General features: G+C 44.3%; 3 protein-coding genes across 3 annotated transcripts; 2 read left to right on the plus strand and 1 right to left on the minus strand.

Moving 5' to 3' along the window:
- The first annotated feature begins 716 nt into the window (after positions 1–716).
- On the plus strand, positions 717–6,372 carry pms2 (PMS1 homolog 2, mismatch repair system component). The gene is made up of 15 exons (XM_083686994.1): positions 717–950; positions 1,050–1,189; positions 1,439–1,525; positions 1,656–1,758; positions 2,066–2,249; positions 2,537–2,704; positions 2,925–3,022; positions 3,130–3,229; positions 3,346–3,430; positions 3,532–3,684; positions 3,798–4,698; positions 4,930–5,097; positions 5,209–5,309; positions 5,495–5,664; positions 5,957–6,372. The coding sequence occupies exons 1-15, from the start codon at positions 937–939 to the stop codon at positions 6,098–6,100; spliced, it is 2,616 nt and encodes an 871-aa protein (XP_083543120.1). The 5' UTR covers positions 717–936; the 3' UTR covers positions 6,101–6,372.
- Positions 6,373–6,629: 257 nt separating this feature from the next.
- rsph10b (radial spoke head 10 homolog B) lies at positions 6,630–12,860 on the plus strand (the record flags this gene model as incomplete). Its single annotated transcript, XM_083688264.1, has 20 exons — positions 6,630–6,850; positions 7,154–7,229; positions 7,331–7,399; positions 7,506–7,679; positions 7,797–7,882; positions 8,064–8,184; positions 8,409–8,585; positions 8,672–8,816; positions 8,940–9,067; positions 9,376–9,565; positions 9,850–9,958; positions 10,065–10,144; positions 10,279–10,424; positions 10,574–10,681; positions 10,865–11,044; positions 11,213–11,281; positions 11,433–11,529; positions 11,722–11,856; positions 12,128–12,338; positions 12,569–12,860. 20 exons carry the CDS (start codon positions 6,630–6,632, stop codon positions 12,756–12,758), a joined length of 2,712 nt encoding a protein of 903 aa, XP_083544390.1. The 3' UTR covers positions 12,759–12,860.
- A 97-nt stretch (positions 12,861–12,957) lies between these two features.
- Positions 12,958–19,879, minus strand: dlgap5 (discs, large homolog-associated protein 5). The gene is made up of 19 exons (XM_083688155.1): positions 19,808–19,879; positions 19,345–19,583; positions 18,978–19,162; positions 18,669–18,734; positions 18,476–18,512; positions 18,259–18,348; positions 18,061–18,132; positions 17,856–17,933; positions 17,648–17,685; positions 17,295–17,497; positions 16,851–17,030; positions 16,572–16,660; positions 16,105–16,367; positions 15,759–16,002; positions 14,569–15,352; positions 14,349–14,406; positions 14,006–14,180; positions 13,642–13,685; positions 12,958–13,457 (listed from the first exon to the last, which is right to left on the minus strand). Exons 2-19 carry the CDS (start codon positions 19,580–19,582, stop codon positions 13,350–13,352), a joined length of 2,952 nt encoding a protein of 983 aa, XP_083544281.1. The 5' UTR covers position 19,583; positions 19,808–19,879; the 3' UTR covers positions 12,958–13,349.
- Positions 19,880–20,382: the final 503 nt, after the last annotated feature.

The raw sequence follows: 20,382 nt of genomic DNA on the forward strand, positions 1-20,382 counted from the left end.
GTTCGTCTCTAAGTCTCTTATACATAATCTCTGTTCGTCTCTCTACTGTATGACAAATTCTGCATCGTCCCTGACTATAGACTTAGCACTTTAGCCCCTGTGATTTGATCAAGATGATGAAATGTTACAATTCTTGATCATATGAAAACGGAGACACTTTTTTCAATGAAATTTCTTTCTTCTCAAAAAAGAAAACGTTTGGTCAAAGGATTATGGGTGACTCAGAATGTGTTCTCATTTCTAATTTTGCAATGAAACCTATATTGTGTACGATATCAAAGAGAGTGCATTTTGACTATATCCTTGGTGCTGAATATTGCCGTCAGTGCATCTTGAACATCATATTCCTCTCGATTATAAATTATATAATTATATGATATATTACTATATTCCTCCTCTATAATAAAGTTCACACCTTTGAGTCGTTAATTAAACGTACTATATTCTTGATTTGTAAAATTCCTTATTTTATTGAGCATAATCTACAAAAGTTTATGTTGTTTTCACTTTTTATAGAATCAAAGTTCATCTTTAAAAACTCTTGATAGAATATAAAAATCTGTCAGATCTCACAGTCTGCGCAAAATATGTGCACATTTGACGCTCGTGACCACTGAGCAGCCAAAACAAACTACTCTGCGCGCGCGGAATACGCTCTGTTGTGCTCTATCTGCTGTCTGTCTTTGGCCACGCTTGTATGGAAGTAACTAGACTTTTGTTTTTATAGTATGTAGCTAGCTAGCCACATGTCCATAACGCTAGTCTTGAGATTACGGAATAATCTTTTGCTTTCTCACATTAAAATGTATACAAACTGCTAGCCGAACCTCCTCCTCCACCAATACAAATTGCAGAGAGAATATCCTTGTCATGTTGGCAGCTAGCTTGCATTTCGCAAATCTCTAGCAAAAAAAGTGTTCTTCGAAAACATTGGAGATGACGGACGCTTGGTATGGTATTCTAGTCATTGTGTGATAATCAATCACTGTTTTGTTCAACTGCTTTAGCACATGATAACAGTTTTCTATATTATGACAATTACTTCATAGCGCAGAACCAGCTCAAGCCATCAAGCCGATTGACAGGCACTCTGTGCATCAGATCTGTTCAGGTCAAGTGGTGTTAACCCTTTCCACAGCTGTGAAGGAATTGGTGGAGAACAGCATCGATGCAGGGGCAACCAATGTTGGTAAGTCAAGTGTCATGTTAATGATAAGTGCTTTGGCAATACTGTACTGTTGTATTATTAGATGTTGTGCAGATTGAGGTTGCTTTGTCTTTGCATAATTATTTGCATAAGCTGATGCACAATAGCTTGAAATATAGATGTTTGGGGAATACACAGGAATTCCTAAACTTTACTACATTGAAGAAAGTTTGAAGCAGCGGATTAGACATTCACTTGGTTTAATACACTTGGTTTTCTTACTTTTTGGAGATGTCAAATTGAAAGACAATGGAACAGAATTGGTTGAGGTGTCGGACAATGGCAAAGGAGTAGAAGAGGCGAACTTTGAAGGACTGAGTGAGTGTCAACTTTCATCTGTCAGTATTCTTTTAAAGGTTCCACCTCTACTTATACACTCTCACACCCATCTTGATTTCAGGACGTTTATATATGATATTCTCTCTTGAACACATCTTCCTGCCCACAGCCTTGAAGCACCACACATCAAAGCTGAAGGATTTCTCTGACCTCATACATGTGGACACATTTGGCTTCCGAGGGGAAGCCCTCAGCTCTCTCTGTGCACTAAGGTAAATCTGGGTCCTTGCTCCTCTACCATTGAAAATGGATTGATAGAGAAATCGGCAGAGTATTGATTAATTGATTGATTAATTGAAATACACATTTAAAGAAGCATGGCAAAATGTAGTATATACAATTGCATCTGATTATATAAAATTCTGTTTACAGTATAGACCAGAGTGCAGAATTTACTTAACTTATAATTAACAGTGGGCCATATGAAAGTCAGACACAATTCCCTCAAAGCTTATCTAAACCCAACTGTCCGCTGTAGTTTTGTCTCCCCTGAACTCTGTCTCTTCTATCCCTCCTTAGTAACCTCAGTGTGGTGACGTGTCATGAGTCTGCTCAGGTGGGAACCAAGCTGGTGTTTGATCATGATGGCCACCTGGTCCAGTGGTCACCCCACCCCCGGCAGCAGGGTACCACGGTCTGCCTTCAGCAGCTCTTCTACACCCTGCCTGTCCGCCACAAGGAGTTCCAGCGCAACATCAAGAAGGTAGGGTGGTCATGCAGCACAACTCGAGTCTAGAGTGGAAAGTCAGCACTGATTTACCTTTTTTTTTTTCTTTTTTTAAACAGGTCTATTTGATTATATGATGGTAATGATTGTATAGTTTATTATGTATAAAGTAAAACCTCTCTGTATGCCTTTGTTTAATGATATAATGTTAGTATCCAGTTCCTATTTCCATAGTATTCCATAGTATAGGTTTTCGGTGATAGGAGGCTCTGTTGCAGAACTATTTCAGGCCAGGAATGCCTAAGTGTGTTGTTTGTTTACAGGAGTATGCCAAGATGATCCATGTGCTCCAGTCTTACTGTATCATCTCCACTGGGGTGCGTATCACCTGCACCAACCAGACAGCCCAGGGCAAACGTAGCCCTTTGTTGTGTACCAGCGGCAGTCAGAGCATGAGGGACAACATAGGAGCTGTATTTGGCCCCAAACAGGTAGGGAAACATTTTTTTTCCCTAAAATTATTTGACAGCATGTTTTTCTGGCAGAGTGTCTGTGTTGCTGTGTCTGTCATTTGCGATCATATGCTCGGTGTTGTTTGCTCCTTTCATATTGCACTGGCTGTGTCCTTTTTATACATCAGTGCATGCCTTTTTGCATACGCTTGCATATGCTTTTATTTAGCACAAAGTATCTGTTCTGTTTCTCCCACAGCTGCAGAGTTTGCTCCCATTCCAACAGCTATTGCCCACAGAGGCGATTCAAGAAGACTATGGACTCAGTGGTGCAGAACTACCCAAAGATCTCTTCAGGTGAGTGGGGCTATGTACTTACTTACACCCCTGTGTTTTATTACTTATGCCACAGGAGACATCTGATGGAGAGTGGGTTCTGATCGTTAAAATTGAATGTGTTGCAGCATCTCTGGATTTGTGTCGCAAGGGGATCATGGTGTTGGGAGGAGTGCCACAGACAGGCAGTTCTTTTTCATTAACAACAGACCATGTGATCCTACCAAGGTACAGTACTCACAATGAATACTCTTTATTGTAACTGATGAATGATTCAATTAATTATATTGTGAATGTTTGTTTTTAGCTCTGTAACCTACTCTGTAATTTGTCTTTTTTTATAGGTCACCAAAGTCGTGAATGAAGTTTATCACGTGTATAACAGACATCAGTACCCGTTTGTGGCCTTGAACATTACTGTAGCCTCAGGTAAGATATTGTTATGTCATTAACCATTTCATATGTGCTACTATTCTTGTGGTTGTTCTGATTTAGACTCTTGTGTTTGTGTTCTCTGCGTTTTGTTTCAGAGTGTGTGGATGTTAACATTACTCCAGACAAGCGTCAGATATTCCTTCAGGAGGAGAAGCTCCTGCTGGCCATCCTGAAGAGCTCACTCATCGCCATGTACGAGACAGGAGTCAACAAGATCACCCTGAACAACACATCCTTCCCCATGTCCAGTAAGCACACCTCTCTGCTGCTCTCAAGTCAACAACCAGTCTATTTATTTATACCATTGAAGAGCATTGTCTTGCTTGTTCATTTTGAGTTTTTGACTTTTTACTCTCTGTAGATGCCTACAAAGCTCTCCGACCTCCTTCAGATTCCGAAGGATGCCAAGTAGTTCCCTCGTCTGAGACATTTCCAGAAGCAGGAGAGGATTCTGAACCCGTGCTTACAAGCCCAAAGTCTTCCCTCAACCTGGCTGGTTTAAAAGCTGCTTTCTCATTGCACCAGAGTCTAGGTACTGGGGCTAAAACAAACACTGGTAAAAGTGCCAGCAGTGGTCCAACTCAGAAGAAGCTGCAGTCTTTCTTCAGAGGCCCGGAGAAGAGCAACACTCACAGGCCAACGTTACAGTCCCCTTTGAAATCCACGCACGGTGCACTTAAATGTTCCCCTGTGGGGAGGTCAGTGCTGGATGGATTCAGGTTTGGAAGGACCCCGGACAGCGACGTAGACTCCGGCCGAGAGAGCACCATGTCGGAGCTTGACTCTACCACAGCGACCCCTGAGAGCCTGTGTGATACAGGGTCAGAGTTCGACTCGCCAGACGTCACAGTGGACAAAGCCTGTTTCAAAAGTGAAATATTTGATGAACCTTTAGACAAGGCACGCACTGTCCCAGAACTTTCCGACGTGCAGACTAAACCACGTCTTGGGGATGAAAACACAACCCCTAGCCCAGAGGCTAAGAAAGCTCGGTTAGAGGACAGTCGTCTCTGCACAGAGAACAAGACCACTCATCCAACCTGCCCCGAGGGATCCTCTGGGTACGAGGTGGACGCTCCTATCTCATTACAAAAGAGGACGGTGCCATTGCAGTTTGCCCTACAGGAGCTCACTGGGAGGGTGAAGAGGCTGCAACAGCAGAGGGATAAGACTAGAGATGGGCTGCGTTACAGGCGCTTCAGGGCCAAGATCTCCCCTGGAGAGAACCAGAGTGCAGAGGATGAGCTGCAGAAGGAGATCAGGTGGGATAGTGGCCACAATTGATTTGTATTGTACTGTAGCAAATTGTACTGCTGGGGAGTAGCTGGTTATCAAACTTATGACCCATGGCTTTCAAGGCTAACACTACTGATTGTATGAAAAGCCCATGTGATTGCTAGAGCACAAGAAGTAGCCAGTAATGTCTTACATGGCTGTTCCAGATCTATAAAATATTGTAAGCTATTTTAAGAGGGTCCCTCTCATCCACACAGCAAAGACATGTTTAAGGACATGGAGATCATTGGCCAGTTTAACCTTGGTTTCATCATCACCAAGCTGAACTCAGACATCTTTATGATCGACCAGCACGCCACAGATGAGAAGTACAACTTTGAGATGCTGCAACAGCATACTGCACTGCAAGGACAGAGACTCATTGTGTAAGAAAACACAGCCATTCACAAAACGTTTAACATCATCCAATTACAGTAGATTGTGAAAGCGGAGGTTTTGTGACAAAGTAATATTTATATATTTTCATTCTGTTTCAGTCCACAGAGTCTTCACCTCACTGCGGTGAGCGAGAATGTGCTCATTGAGAACCTTGAGATCTTCAAGAAGAATGGCTTTGATTTCCTCATTGATGAGGATGGTAAGTGGACAACATGATTTCATCGCTGCCAAATACCCTAGGAAATAACATCCCATTTCCCTAAAAAAAAAAAAACTAAACTCATGTCTGTTGAGATTCCTACACTGCTGCCAAACTCCTGTTAAAATGACCTTGCTTGCAACGATGATCCACCAAGGAGTGAATGTGATAACTGTGTGTTATAGCTCAGGTCATGGAACGGGTGAAACTGGTGTCCCTGCCCACCAGTAAGAACTGGACGTTTGGGCCGGGGGACATTGAAGAGCTGATCTTCATGTTGAGTGACAGCCCAGGTGTCATGTGTCGGCCATCTCGTGTCAGGCAGATGTTTGCCTCCAGGTCTTGCCGGAAGTCGGTGAGTGTATTAATGATGTTGTTCAGTATGAATACAATGATGAAGTTACTGATATTTACTATTAATTAACTTGATGAACTTAGCTTTATGGGTTTTGGGAATGGTATTTCCAAATCAGCCATTATTCAGGTTCTAGGATTTGTTGGGTATCTTAAGCATGCTTTTGCTTTGGAAAGTCTCCCCATAGCCTGTCAGCTATCATTCATTAGTTCTCCAGCTAAACAAAGTTTCCTGATGCGGTTGGCTTTACCTGTAAGGTGCATTGGTGTCTGTACTCTGTCTCTCTCCTCAGGTGATGATTGGCACTGCTCTGAACACCAGTGAGATGAAGAAGCTTGTGGTTCATATGGGGGAGATTGAACAACCATGGAATTGTCCACATGGAAGACCCACTATGAGACACCTGGTCAACTTGGATATAATCTCACAAGACTGAGGCTCACAGACTTGCCCAAAGATATCTAAATAAATCTCATTAAACAGTGACTGCTCTTATTTCACCTGATAAACATGCCTGCTTGAGTTGACTCCCAATGAAACGCCATCCTCTGCTGTAGCTCCTATCTGAAAGCAAGCACTGTTGCAGTTTGATAATTTGCATTGTTTGCTGCTTTATTATCGTTTTTTGTTTCATGTTTTATCACTCTGTAACACTATGTTATGTATGGTCAGCCTTGAATGTTTTATATTTTTTCTAGTTTTATTATTTTCATGACACTTTCAATAAAGTAATCAAAATGTGAATACTGAATATGACTAAACTTTCGTAAGTTTCACATCCTTTCAAAATGCATCAACCTGCAGAGATAATGAAAAAACAGCGTCTGTTTGGTGAAATCGAAATTACGAGGCTTTTTGACCTAGTAACGACCCCATACCTGGGGCATATGCTTAGCAACCAGTGTCTCTGTTGCTATGCAGCGTATGTTTACGGAACATAACCCTCTATAGAAGGAACAGATGAAATGGCAAAAGGGGACAAAAAGAAGAAAGTTGAGAAAACGACACTTGAGTTGTCTCTAAGTAAGATTTTAGCGAATGGCTCCACTGCAAGTGCTGAGTCGGGACAGGACACAGATTCGATGACTGCCTCCTTTTCATCTCAACCACCACTCACCGACCAGTTTGATCGAAGTGATGAGGAATTTCATGAGGGCCTTATTCTTCCTAATATCATCGTTCAGAGGTGAACCATCTCTCCACAACCATGAAATGTCACAACTCCGTTTTTTTCTCTCCAGAACTATGTGTGATGGAATTACAGTTCTTGTGGGCCTGTCTGAACAAAAACATGCATTCCTTGGTCCCATACTTAAATAAATAACTAATCTGACATGACTTGTAAAAGTTAAGCAATGCAATAAAATGGATAGGGAGGAAGGGAATTAGGAGGAAGGAACAAAGGATGCATTGGAACGTATTCAAACAAGGCCTGAGAGTTTGTCTCTCCCATGAAACTAATTATCACTTAATATGACCATCCATTCAGGTATGAAGGAGAAAAGTATCGAGAGCAGTTCCATGGTGAAGGTGTGGCACATTTTCAGGGAGGACATGTCTACAAGGTAACTAATTGCACTCATAATGTGACATAATGAGACATGCAAAATGAACAGCAAACATGACATCAAATCAGCAAACATGATATCAAATGCTTTTCTTGAAGGGCATGTTCTCAGAGGGACTTATGAATGGACGTGGTTTGTACACATGGGCAGATGGATTGAAATATGAGGTATCTTGTTCACCAGCACATTCAAAAGGTACATTGTTTTTTCAAGCTTACCTCCTACATTATAGATGTGAGATATGAGATCTGTGAATACTTCATTGTTTGACAGGGGGAGTTTGCATCTAATGTGCCCATGGGTCACGGGACATACACCTGGCTGGATGGCAGCTGCTATGAGGGTGAAGTGTGCAATGGCATCCGCCATGGTTTGGGCACCTTCAGGTGTGCCAATGCCTCTGTTGTATACAGAGGTCAATGGCATCATGGCAGAAGGAATGGAAAGGTATGATTTACTGGCATTGATGACTTAGTCAAATTAACACCGCTCCTCTCTCATACTGGGCTTTTATGTCTCCTTGGTGTCTTATAGGCTACAGTGTGTGTTATTGTCTTCTATTAGGGCACAATATATTATAACCAGGAGGTGACATCCTGGTATGAAGGAGATTGGGTGAACAACAACAGAGAAGGATGGGGAGTGAGATGGTATGTGACATTTCGTTAAATTATATCATTATCTACTTTTAGTACCAAACGTTCTAAATTATATCACGGTACTTTGAATAATATTTACATAATATTTACATAATATGCTTTTGTGTTTCGGCCTACCTGCACACTGTAGTGTAGCGAATTACATTTCTAAGTTTACATTGTGTTGCCCAAGCTACCCCTCGGGAAATGTGTATCAGGGCCAGTGGAAGAACAATGTCAGGCATGGAGAGGGAAAGATTAGATGGCTGCAGCTGGGGCAGCAATACAACGGAAGATGGGAGAATGGTGTCCAGGTAGGTCTGACCATATCACTCTTCTCTCTGTCTATCATGATGAGACGATGAGCAAGGAAATAGTGGGGTAACTTTTATTTACCTTTCAGACCTAATGATACGGACGTTATTCATTAGTTTGTGTTGGGGTCTTTCTGACTGTAGGTAGTAGGGTGGTGAGTTGAAATAAAGTTTTTTTTTGTTGTTGTTTTTTTGTGTCAAATGCTCTCGTGTCTGTCTCTCAGCATGGACAAGGGACACATACCTGGTTCCTGAAGCGTGTGCCTGGCTCCCAGTACCCTCTGAGGAATGAGTACGTGGGGGAGTTTGTACAGGGTCTGCGTCACGGACAGGGTAGCTTCTACTATGCTAGTGGGGCACTCTACAAAGGAGAGTGGAAGTGCAACAAAAAACATGGACAGGTGAGTGGAAACAGAAGAAAATGTTTCTCACTGGCTAGGTGCTCATGTATGGAATGGAAATTATAAGGTGTCTTGGAACATTCTAGGGAAAGTTCATTTTCAAGAACGGGCGCATATTTGAAGGGGAGTTTGTGGACGATCGCATGGCAGAGTTCCCTGCGTTCTGTATGGATGGTGCAAAGACCCCTGATCTGAGTGTGATTAGAACACACACTCCCCGCCCTGAAGATGGTAAATACAATTTCTGAAAACCCAGTTGAATACTCAGCCTAATGTCTTGTGTCCAAACCGATAATGTAACAAATGAACTGGTTTCAAACCCCTGAGGAGGCAGTCCTGTAATGTTTGTTTCAGGTGAGTCTCCCAGGAGAGTCGGCCACTCAGATAGTGGTCCATCACCATTTGGGCCTGATATGGCTCTGGACATTGAAATTCTACTGGAGAAGCTCCCAGAAAAACAGAGAGACCAGGAGTTCAAACAGGTCAGTATGACTGATGAAAATTCATATCTCTCTTCTTCACCATTAACCATAATAATAATAATCATGGATTTATTTTGTGTAGCGCTTTTCTCAGTATTCAAAGAGACTACATGAACCATTAACTAACCATGACAGAACAGATATGTGGTGGGGTTTTATTTAATGATACATAGAACCATTTAAGTTCCAAGCGTTGTACTACTGCCTGAGCTGAATAGTTAGGAAATTGACCCCAACCCTGATGTTTATTTTAACCTTCGATCTCTGGGCCGACATGCGGGTGATGGGTGCCTCTCTCTGTATTAAAGGTGCAGTTTGCAGTGCTGAGACACATTGCAGAGCTGAGGTCCATCTACAGCTTCTACAGCAGCCTAGGCCATGACCAGTCTCCTGACAACACCTTCCTACTCTCCCGCCTGCAGTTCTGGCGCCTCCTCAAGGACTGCAGGGTCCACCAGCATGGCATCACCCTGGCGCAGGGGGACCGCTTCATCAGTGGTGAGGACTATGATGTACTCTTCCCTTCCAGTGGAGCATACAGCTGGTAATGCTAGTCATTAGCAGTAAGAGAGTAACCAAAGAGCCTGATTCATCCTCATGTTTGGTCAACTTGTTCAGCTCAGTTATTCTGTTTCCTTAACTTGCTTAATTTTTAAGTCGGTCAGAACATGATCATGATAATGATTTTGAGATTAATATCCTATGTAGTATGTGATTTCAAGCTCTGTTTTGTGCTGTAGAAAGGACATTATTTGTGGGTTTTTTGTGTCTTTGTATTGCAGAGGACGTCCCACCAGAGGAGATCCACTCTCCCTTCAGCACCATGCTGCTCCGAAAGTTCCTCAGCTGTGTCGTGGTCCTGGCCTACAACACCTATCATAAGGAAATAGAGTAAGGAACACCTATTTATGTAGAGCTAAATACAGTTAATAGTTTGTTACGGCACTTCTTTGGAGAAAGTATTCTACTGATACTTTTGCCTGTGTCCCCATTTCAGGTCCTCTGACAACATATTGGTTGCATGCTTCTCCAAGCTGATGAGGGAGAACATCATCCCAAATGCAAAAAATGTCAAAGGTACACATACACACACAGACATACCCACACACACCCACATTATTGCAAAAACATAATGTCCATTGTACTTTTACTGTGTCCTATTTACATGTACAAGCATGCTTCACTCTGCTTGTTGTATGTTCTGATTGTAGGGCTCCTGTTCTGCAACCCTGTCCGTGCTGTGATTGCTGTTAACTACATTGAGAGGTGCTGGGAGATCTACCAGGCCTTCTGCCGAGTCAACCCCCCCTTAGCAGACCAAACCATGACCGTTAGACACTTTATATGGATGTTCAAGGTAACTGGCTGCAATCTACCTGTTGTTTAGTTGAATCTAATATATTTGACAATAACCTAATGCTCAGGTGTTTCATGTGTAGTGCGCCTATTAAATATGCTGTAATATTAAGTTGAATGTTGAAACTTGATTGACTGTCCCATCTACAGGATCTGCATCTTTTCAATGCGGAGAGGACCACAGGGAAACTCTTAGAGATCCTCTCTGCTGAGAACCTGGCTGCTTATGACCAAAGCCACTGCAACCTGGATCTAGAGGTCAACTATATGCTCACTCAATTAATGAGTTAATGTGTAATTTTATCTCTCACATTTCAGACACAATAAACCACAGGATTTAGAATTGTTTATTCAACATTACACATGCCACAACCACACTCAACTATTCTTTTTCATGTCTTCGTGAAGCCATGAACTTTAAAAAATAATATCTCTCTGTAGATGACTTTCCTGGAGTTCTTTGAGGCATTGTTAGGCTGTGCCGAGGTGAAAAGTCAGCAGACTGGAGACACCTGTATGGACAGCGAGGCAGGGATCTGGCCTCAGGCAGACAGCAGCAAGGCCTCTCCAGGGGAGGTGGGAGAGAGCCCTCTACAGTCCACTCAGCACCACTCCCCTCTGGTTTGCTCCTCTCTGCACTCTTAATTACATTACTGTAATTAGATCCTCTTACAGTTGATACTATGACATCAGAGGAAAATGATTGATGATTGAATTTATAGTAGTCTTATGTGAGATATATGCCTAATGTGGTATGCAAAATATTCTAATTGAGGTGTCTTTTTCTAGGCTGGACCCACCGTGAAGTCATCAAACCCCAACATCTCTCCTGATGTGTCCAGTGCCAAGTCAGTGGAGGTAAATTACATGAGGGAACTCATACAATACAGGCAATGCACTGTAATCATACACTGATCAGGGAACTCAACAGGTTTTACTGTCAGGTACCTGATGTGTTTCACTCCTTAGATGAATTAGTCATCTGAACAAATGTTTTTCCTCTGCCAAGATGGGGAAATCCAAAGAGATCCTTCCGTTGTCCACTCCAGAGGACATGGAGCCGAAGAGTCCAAAGGCTGCTGCCAACCTCAAATCACCAACTGGGGGTTAGTTCTCTTCCCACACATCTCTGAACCTACCTGCAGTATATCCTCCTCACAGGAAATGTTTCTTGCTTAACCCTACACTCTTGATATACAGTATGTGACCTGGTTTGGGGCTGGAGTTGACCCACCTCTAAACCAGTATCCTGATACTATATCATTGAAAGTGTGTGTGTGTGTGTGTTTGTTCCTCAGAGATGGGCGGTGGCTCCGCTACACACTCTTCAGATACTGACAGGAGAGAGGACTCAGGTGGAGCCACCATGATGAGTCCAGTGTCAGCATTGGAGGCAAAAGGGTCCAGCAACCCTCCCCATCCCCCCAGCACAGGTAGCCTACATTGACTACACTCATAAACCATCAACCTCATGGCTCAGATAGGAAAGAGGCCAAGTGTGAACATTTTGTTGCAATAAAAAAAATTTCTTCCATCAATCACAATACTACAAGCAAGTTGACAAATTAACATAACGTAGGTTTACATTACATGAATAGTGAAGTCTTTACCATCAGGAAATCAGACATGGGGCGCTATTTCTTACTCTCTCTTTCATAACAATGATGTGGTGTCAATCCAATCCCTGCTGTACGCCCTATCCAGAGCCTGGCGAGGAGAGGGGCGGAGCAGGAGAGGCCCCCCCCCCAGAGAGTGAGCTGGACGGCTGGATCCAGAGGACCCACCTGTTCTTCAACCAGACCTTCTTCCCCGCGTACGAGTACAGCCTGCTGCTGCGTCGAGAGGTGGAGGACGAGAGGCTCAGGCAGGCGGCACGCACCCGCATCGCCCTCGCCAAGGCTAAGGAGGACGCCAGGTACTGACCGAGGGCTGAACACCAACTTGAGTTGCTTGGCTAAAATCTCCCGCTGACATCAATGCATTATTTTACCCCCCCAAAAGAAAACATCAGGCCCATTGACTCAGTTTACCTGATGTACGTCACCCAGTGCCTTACATACCTACACCCCTAACCACCCAACCCTAATTAAGCACAGTATTATTATGAGGTCACTAAAAGCTCATTGACCCAACCCCTTCTGTCAGGTTGAGAGAGCAGTGGGAGGCCGAGGAGGAGAGACGGAGGGAGGAAGAGGAGGATGAGGAGGCAGAGAGAGCCGATGGGGCAGACGATGACCCCTCGTCTTCCGTGACTCAGACGCCAGCGGTGTCCACTACCTCGGTGGCCGTCCCCAAACAGTCCTCAGCTGCTGGGGCCAAGAAGAAGAAGAAATAGAGCAGGAGTGCTAAACGTCTGTCAGATCTATTGACCAGACATCTGACAAGTCTACTGGTTACTCTCTCATGGCCCATCAGAAACATATCCATGTTATCAATAACATGCATTTAACACAGATTTTCCCGATAAGAAATAAATTACTCACAATAACAACGTGTTTTTGTTTAAGTAGATGGCAAGAGGCCCCAGCAAGAAGTCAGTTAAACAATGTTTTTTAATCTCAAAATGTATTTCTAAAAACATGTAGTTGGTCATTCACAAGCATGACAACATATTGGTTTTCTTAATACAAATCACATCTAGGAGACATACCTAACACAGCACCATTTACAATGTTAACTGTTGAAGTAATACTATACTGCTTTTTTGGTATTAAAAGTATTATGGTAGAAGAAATGGTACAGAAAAGTGAAGAAATATGTTCAAGTAAAAAATAAAAAAATAATTTCTTCTGATGAGTGACAAAAGAATCCAGGAAGAACAAGGAAAGTAAATACATTTTCTTACAGAGAAAACTAATCTCAAAAACAAAAAGTAAATACAGCAGTGAGTTTACAGGCTGTGCTCCAGCCAATGGCTGTTCTCCTCCTATCGGTTGGAGGGAGGTGTGAACATCATGAGGTCGCTGGGACAGACAGACTGCCTTATCCGATCGTTCTGCTCTGGGGTGAACAGCAACATTTCCGACTCAACTGGCTGAGAGAGGAGAAGAAGGGTCAGTACACAGAGAGAGGGAGAGAGGAGAAGAGCAGGGGTCAGTACACAGAGAGAGGGAAAGCATTATGTACAGGTGAATGAGAGAAAGCGAAACAAGATCCAAGCTACGTGTATAGGTCAGTGCAGAGGGAGGGACAGAGAAGATAAAAACAAGGAAATTAACCTTTGGGGTCCATTGGGTGAACATTGGTGCCTCACTTGGAAAGGCTGTGATGGGAGTGAGAAAGAGGGAATGAATACATCAGTGACCAGCGTGAACATATCAAATAAAATCAGTTGTGTAACGTGGGAAAACAAGAGTAATGTGTCCTTTATCTACCAATAGTGATCTACAAAGCTGTATTTTACAAATCAATTCAGATTTGTCATGTTACGACAATTAAGATGGCCAAAGTATGACTAGGTGAGCATCCAGGCGAGTTGTTCAGTGCATACTTAGTCCCAAAGCCCAGGTGTACACCTGTACACACCTATATACAAATGTAGAGCCAAAGCCCAGGTGTACACACAGGTGAGTATTACGGTACCTGTGGGAGTCATCACTTCCTCCAGAGTCGGCTCTCCAGGCTGAGCTAGAGGACTATCCATTTCCACATCGGTCGCCATGGGTGACAAAAACTCTGTAGCAACAGTCGCTCGTGGCGACAGGCTGCACCTTGCTGCAGGTTGGAGGTAGCGCTCGAAGTCCAACCCTGGAACACCCTGTACAGCCAGTAGAGTTTTAAATTTCAGCCGGAACCCGATGGGCTCAGGCCGGGCCTGATTTTAAGACAGTTGATGCACACAATCTGTTACACAACCAAATCAAGTTTGAGAGCCGAAGGATGGGGAGGTCCCACCTTGGAAGACTAAAGATGCTGAAACACTTACCTCCGTGATTGAGGTGTCAGGGGTTACACTCATGGGGACATCTGCATCAGCAAGAACGCTAAGGAAAGAAGGGAAGAGAATTCAAATGGGAGACTATCAGAGAATTGTTGTTTAATATAGAGATATTCAATGGATCGTTATCCACAGCAGTTACCTATATGCAACCAATAAAAACAATTCTGACAGATCAGGCAAATCAAGAAGAGGTTTGTAATCCTACCCATCAGTGCCAGAGACGACAGTACAGTGGAGGCCTGCTGGAGAGGAGACGTGGACTGCAGGGGGAGGAGGGGAAGAGGCCATCAGACAGGGGGAGGAGAGGAGAGGTAGGCTAGGCTCAGTGGTCCCTGCCCTGGCTGGGGTGGTGTGAGGCAGGCAGGGGGAGAGAGTGAAGCTCAAGGCAGGGCTCCTGGCTGGGGAAGACTCTGGCCCATGGCTGGGTGAGAGAGGCAGGCTGGTATCACAGGCCTCTGCTGCCCCTGCTTGGTCCTGGAGTAACTGGGGGGATGGAATTGAATGGGTGGGCTCTTCTATGGTCAACACTGATCGGCTGATGTGCACAGACTCACAGCTCTCAGGTTGTTCCTGTGGGAGATCAGCAGGCTCTGTAACAAGCTCTGATTCGTCACGAGGGACAAGATGTTCCTGCATGCACTCAACCTCTGGCTGGTAAGGCGTGACCTCATCCTGCCTGGAAACAATTTCTGATTGGCAGTCACCGGATTGTGTGTCCTGAGCTTCTTTTACAGGAGTGAAGCAGAGGGAGACTCCGGTAGGGCCACAGCTGTTCTGGAGGGGTACAGGGGTGCAGGGCTGAGACTGGGGCCCAGGGTGAGGACCGCGGAGTGGGGTGGCATTGGACACACGGGCAGGGGTGAGACGAGGGAGGGGGGAGGCGTGTGCAGCTACGTTGGAGCGACGGGTCCTGCCAGCAGTGGTGAATTTGGTGACTGAGCAGGGAGAGGGCTGATGCAGGGCAGCTCTACTGGATCTTCTTGCAGAGCCTAGGAGGAGACAGAAATACAAAACACCTAATAAATAACACTGCAGTGAACATCTAACAGACTGCCTTAACACCCTGATCATGTCTTTGTCTTATGGTGACTGTTTGATAGATGATTCACTTACTTAAACAAATGTATTGTTCTAAGTTGCTTTGGATAAAGGCGTCTGCTAAATGCCATAAATGTAAATGAAATGTAAATGTGTCTCAGGAACCCAGGTCTATCATGAAGGTCCCATGGAGCACTAAAACATGAGAAAAAAGGGGGCAGGCCCTGACAACCTCCATCAATCCATCCCTCTCTCTCCCTCCATGTACCTGGAATGTGAACAGCAGAGAAGAAAAAAGAAAAAGAAAAAAAAAAAAAGGCAGGAAAAATACATGACCAGTTTGATCAGGATTCTCACCTGGGAGTTTGGCAGGACTCTCCACCTGGAAGAAACCTCCGTGAAACACCACTGTATCTGGGGCACCTGGGGGGTCCTGGGGAGCAGGGGTGGTCTCGTCCACAGCACTGCCTGCAGCCTGGGCTGCCTTTGTGGCCTGTTTCCTGGCCTTCACAGCGGCCTTAATAGCAGCCAGGCGAGACTTGGCGGCCGCATTCGCCTCCACACCACTACTAGGCTTGGCTGCTACAGCTGAGGGAGGCTTCTGTTGGGATGGAGAGAGAAGCAAGTCAATGAAAGAAGTAGGAGGGGAGGAAAGAAAGGAAAGACGGAAGAGAAAGTTGGGGCATAAAGGTATTTGCCTCACCTTGACCACTTTTCTCTGTCGTGGTGGGGGCTTGTGCTCCTCCTGCCAGCCTCTGGACTCAGCCTCTTTCAGAGCACCAAACTTCCTGTGCACATCCTCCACCTGGAAATAGACCATGTCCCAGAAGCCCTGCAGGTCAGTGCAGGTGGTGATCTTCTCCCCACGGCCCAGGTCACAGTCGTCCACCAGACCACCGAACTGGCCAAACCGCTCCTTCATCAGCAACCGGGCCTGACCCACAGCAGTACGCATACGGTCTCGGACTACACACACACACAAACAGACGCAGTTAAGAAAGGTGTTTCTTTTTAACCAACTGCCAAATATACCCTATAGCTGTGGTTGAGTTCAGCAGGCAAGGAACTACCTTCAACCTTGTCCAAAAAAGAACTCTTGTTTCAAAACTTGTTTCTCCCATATGTGCCTATTGAACACCACCCAGGTTGGTTTAGTGGGGAGTCACTCACTCTCTTCTGGGATGGAGGAGTCCTCTACCCTGGGGACCCACTGATCACACAGCTCCATCAGGCTGTCCGTCTCACTGACCATCACTGACCTGAAGGGCACATGGACAGCCATTAACATGGCACACAAATCAAATCTATATCAGTCATCATAAGAAAAAGTAATCTATGGTAGGACCAGGGGCTATTGGCAGTCGCAATGCTAGAAGAAGGAAGAATGACTTCTTTTTTTTTCCCCTCAGTAAATGGTGAGAGGTGCTTCAGTTGGCAGCCTCGTCTCACCTGAAATAGGGCACATCATGCTGTGTCTCCTGTGGACCGGCTGGAGCTGGAGGGGCCAGAGTGGGAGATGGACGAGGGGGGGAGTGAATGAGAGACTTGGGGGGTGAGGGGCCACTAAGTTCAGCTATGGACTCCAGGTCAGTGGGGAAAAGAGGAACAGGGGGCAATACAAGGCTGGGACTGGAGGGGGAGGGAGAACATGAGAGAGAGAGGGAGTTAGCACAAAGGAAAGGACCACACATTACAACATAAGCACAGGTGTGAAACAGTCCTAAAGCTGTGGCTTGTTGCTCATCAACTCAGACCTCCTTAGAGTTGGCATACTCAAAGATCAGATTGACAGAAGTAAACCTGATTCAACCATAAGCGATAATGGCTTCTAGTAAAATACATAACAGTTAGAGCCAGATGAGAAGACGGGGTAGAGGAGAAACACAAACACACCTGGGTGTGAGGAAGATGTCTGCAGATCGGGGAGTGAGGGGGACGGGCTTGAAGGTCGACAGGCCTTCTGGGGCCTGGAAGACAAAGCCCTGGGGGGCGAAAGAGGAGGCAGGAGCAGAGTCCTCCACCATCATCTGTTCCTCTGCACTGGGTGGGGGACAGGCAGGCATGGCTTCCTGCACTGGCTCCACCACACCAGATGGCTGGATCAAAAATCAAATCACAAAACAAGGATATTCAAACAAGTGACAAGTCAAAATTCTCAAATCGTCACTGTCAAACAACCAGTATTTTTTTTACGTCAGTATCAGCAATGAACACTAGTCAATATTTACATCCAATGAAATACCCACCTCCTGCACAGCAGCTTGCTCATTGCTCTCATCTTTTCCTAGAGAATGAATGACAAAAGCTAGTTATCAAATAAGGAATAAAATACATAAGGAAAAGCATAAAGTAGTCTGTGGGGAAAAGATGCATGTTGATTTGACAATATCTCTCATGATCTAGAATAGAATAACAGTGTTGAGGCCTGTGTGCTGCAAGGCCATAATTGCTCACCCTTGGTGTTCCTCACTTCACCAACAGGGGCTGCTGCAGGCTGCTTGACTCTTGATCTTGTTTTGGGGGCTCTTGTATCTGTGAAGAGTGTAAAAAGATATACACCAGAAACATTGATCACTCATCTGATTTGGAAGTGGGATTTGGAAGTGGGAAAAATACACTTAGTCAATGCTTATTTTCACACATCCTAGCTGTTCTGTACCTGCTGCGGGTTTGTCCTTGGCCACTGGAACTGCAGCTTGAGATCTGTTAGCTGATCTTGTGAATGGGAGCACTGGTTCAATTAGAGGGACAGAGGAAGAGAAGACAATCTGTATTATAGCCAGCTAATTAGATAACAAAAAAGCTTTTGTTTTGATAGTTGTGAATGTCGTTTGTTATATGGGTTTAGGAGGGTTACCTATGGCGATTTTGGGTTTGCTGGTTGCAGGCACTGGGGGGGGTTTGACCACTGCTCTGCTCCTGGTTGACCTAACCACACCTGGCTCGACTTCAGAGGGAGAGTAATGTAGAGGTTAGAAGAGGCAGGTGGGGGATGTTCAAAGACCAATAATAATCTTAATATAAGATTATCTTTACATAATCTGTAAAGGGAAAGTGGGGCTAAAAACACCAACCTTTTACGGCTGAAGATCCAGTTCTCTCTGTTTGAGGCTGTTGCCAGAATCAATATGAAAAAGAAAAAGCACAGTACATTGCACATTACGTAGTTAATATAGCAACATTCTTTACAGAGAAAAAGAAAAAATGATATTAGAGCTATATAAGTCCAATAAAACACAGAACAGAAGACCTGACTGAAAAAAGCACCTTCTGAACATTTGGTTTCATGGAACGTGTCACCCTGGTGTTGGTCTGGGCTCCTGTCACCGTCACCTGGTAGGGGGCAAAATGGCAAGTTACAAACAGGTGGACTAAATGTTTTATATTAGCAACTAAGAACTACTATTTCAGTATACAATGCATTGTCTATTACCTGCATGCTTGTACAGTTTATCTGTTCAGAGCCAGTGGAAAATCTAACCCCCCTCCTCTGGACATCAATACAGTCAATTATTCTGTTACATTATTTAGGACCGGAAATCTGATGCTCTATACATTTGTATATACTCAGCTCACCTTAGCTTTAGCTGTGGCAGTTGAGACCTGAGGGAGAGGGTGGAGAGCCTGGCCCTGGGGTCGGTACAATCCCACCTTGAACACACCCTTCTTCTCCTTCTCCCTCTTCTCTTTCTCCTTTTGCAGGTCCTTGCTCTCTTTGTAGCGGGCAAGCATCTTTAGTCTCTCCTCTGCTGCCGAGTATTCTGTAAAATAAAAAAGAGTAATGTTATCATCTAGATTAGTCAAGTCAGCTAGTAGCTCAATGGAACTTGGTGTGAACAGAATAGTTATGACGAATTATACATGGCTTTGAGAATCAGTTCTGTAATTAGCACCAAAAGAAAACACTTGTAGACAGATAATAGGAAGTGGGAAGAACACTCACTTTTAACTTGTTTAGCGTTAACGGGAGGTGCATTTTCCTGCACTGTTGACACGTTCGCATAAACAGGCACGTCCAGTCTAGAGCACTCCAGCTCCGAGAGCTTTTCAAGCTGTCTTCGATTGTTGACGGCTCGATCACGGTTCTCCTTCTGGCACTGGGACCGTCTCCGAGACATCTTGACCCGCATCATGGAGACACTGGTGTCCCGCTGACGCAGGTGTGCGAAACGAGACTCCATTCTGGGATAAGAGACGATTGAACATTTACACAATAATAACCAACAAGTGTGATCAAAGGATGTAGTTATTTGACGAGCTAGCCTGGTAAAGTTAGCATGTTAGCTAGCGTGTATGTAGCTACCGTCTCTAGGCTAACTTTAGTTAGCTAGCTAGCTAAGAAGCAACATCAAGCCCCTTATTAGTAACAATTCGTCCATCATTTGTCAACATAGTGTTACTCTTACCTGTTATAGGTGGCGATGTTCTTATTTATCCAGCTAGTTAGCACTAGACAGCGTCCTACCCAGCGTCGACTTATCAACTCTTAACTCAAAATAAACATGGCGGGTCACTTTTGAAAGTTGTGTAGGACAAAGGCTGATTGGCTGCTGGTTTCATTTGCTTGTCGGGAGCGTCTTACTGATAGGCCAGATATTTCGAATTGTTCACTAGGTGGTTCATATTTATAATTACATTTCTACTGTCACCAAAACCAATGAGGATACATAGGTTTGCATTTTCATTGCCAAAGCAGACAGTAATGAACTCAAAGAATCTATTCAAGATGGACAGGTGAAATCAGACTGCTAATATTGATTATGTTTTTCAAATAAAATTAGTAAACATGAGGTGTGTGTGTGTGACTTTCCTTACAGTATCAACAAATACAACAGAACAGATAGATTTAACAACGCAATATCCCCAGTAAATCTCAACTGAATCTCATAAAACAATGTGCTCACAGACAGGCCAGTCTGTTTCTTACACTCAATTTCACTCATCATCCTATACCCTGTGGTGTGAAATGATAGCCTCACTA

The sequence above is a fragment of the Argentina silus genome (assembly GCF_951799395.1).
Source record: "Argentina silus genome assembly, chromosome: 16".
Taxonomy (NCBI): Eukaryota; Metazoa; Chordata; class Actinopteri; order Argentiniformes; family Argentinidae; genus Argentina; species Argentina silus.

Coding starts and splice junctions, on each gene's coding strand:
- pms2 (XM_083686994.1), top strand. Junction 3,023..3,129: donor CTACCCAAAGATCTCTTCAG/GTGAGTGGGGCT, acceptor AATGTGTTGCAG/CATCTCTGGATTTGTGTCGC. Junction 3,685..3,797: donor CACATCCTTCCCCATGTCCA/GTAAGCACACCT, acceptor TACTCTCTGTAG/ATGCCTACAAAGCTCTCCGA.
- dlgap5 (XM_083688155.1), bottom strand. CDS start 19,582: ATGGAGTCTCGTTTCGCACACCTGCGTCAGCGGGACACCAGTGTCTCC. Junction 18,735..18,977: donor CTGCCACAGCTAAAGCTAAG/GTGAGCTGAGTA, acceptor GCCCCCTACCAG/GTGACGGTGACAGGAGCCCA. Junction 18,133..18,258: donor CAAACCCAAAATCGCCATAG/GTAACCCTCCTA, acceptor TAATTGAACCAG/TGCTCCCATTCACAAGATCA.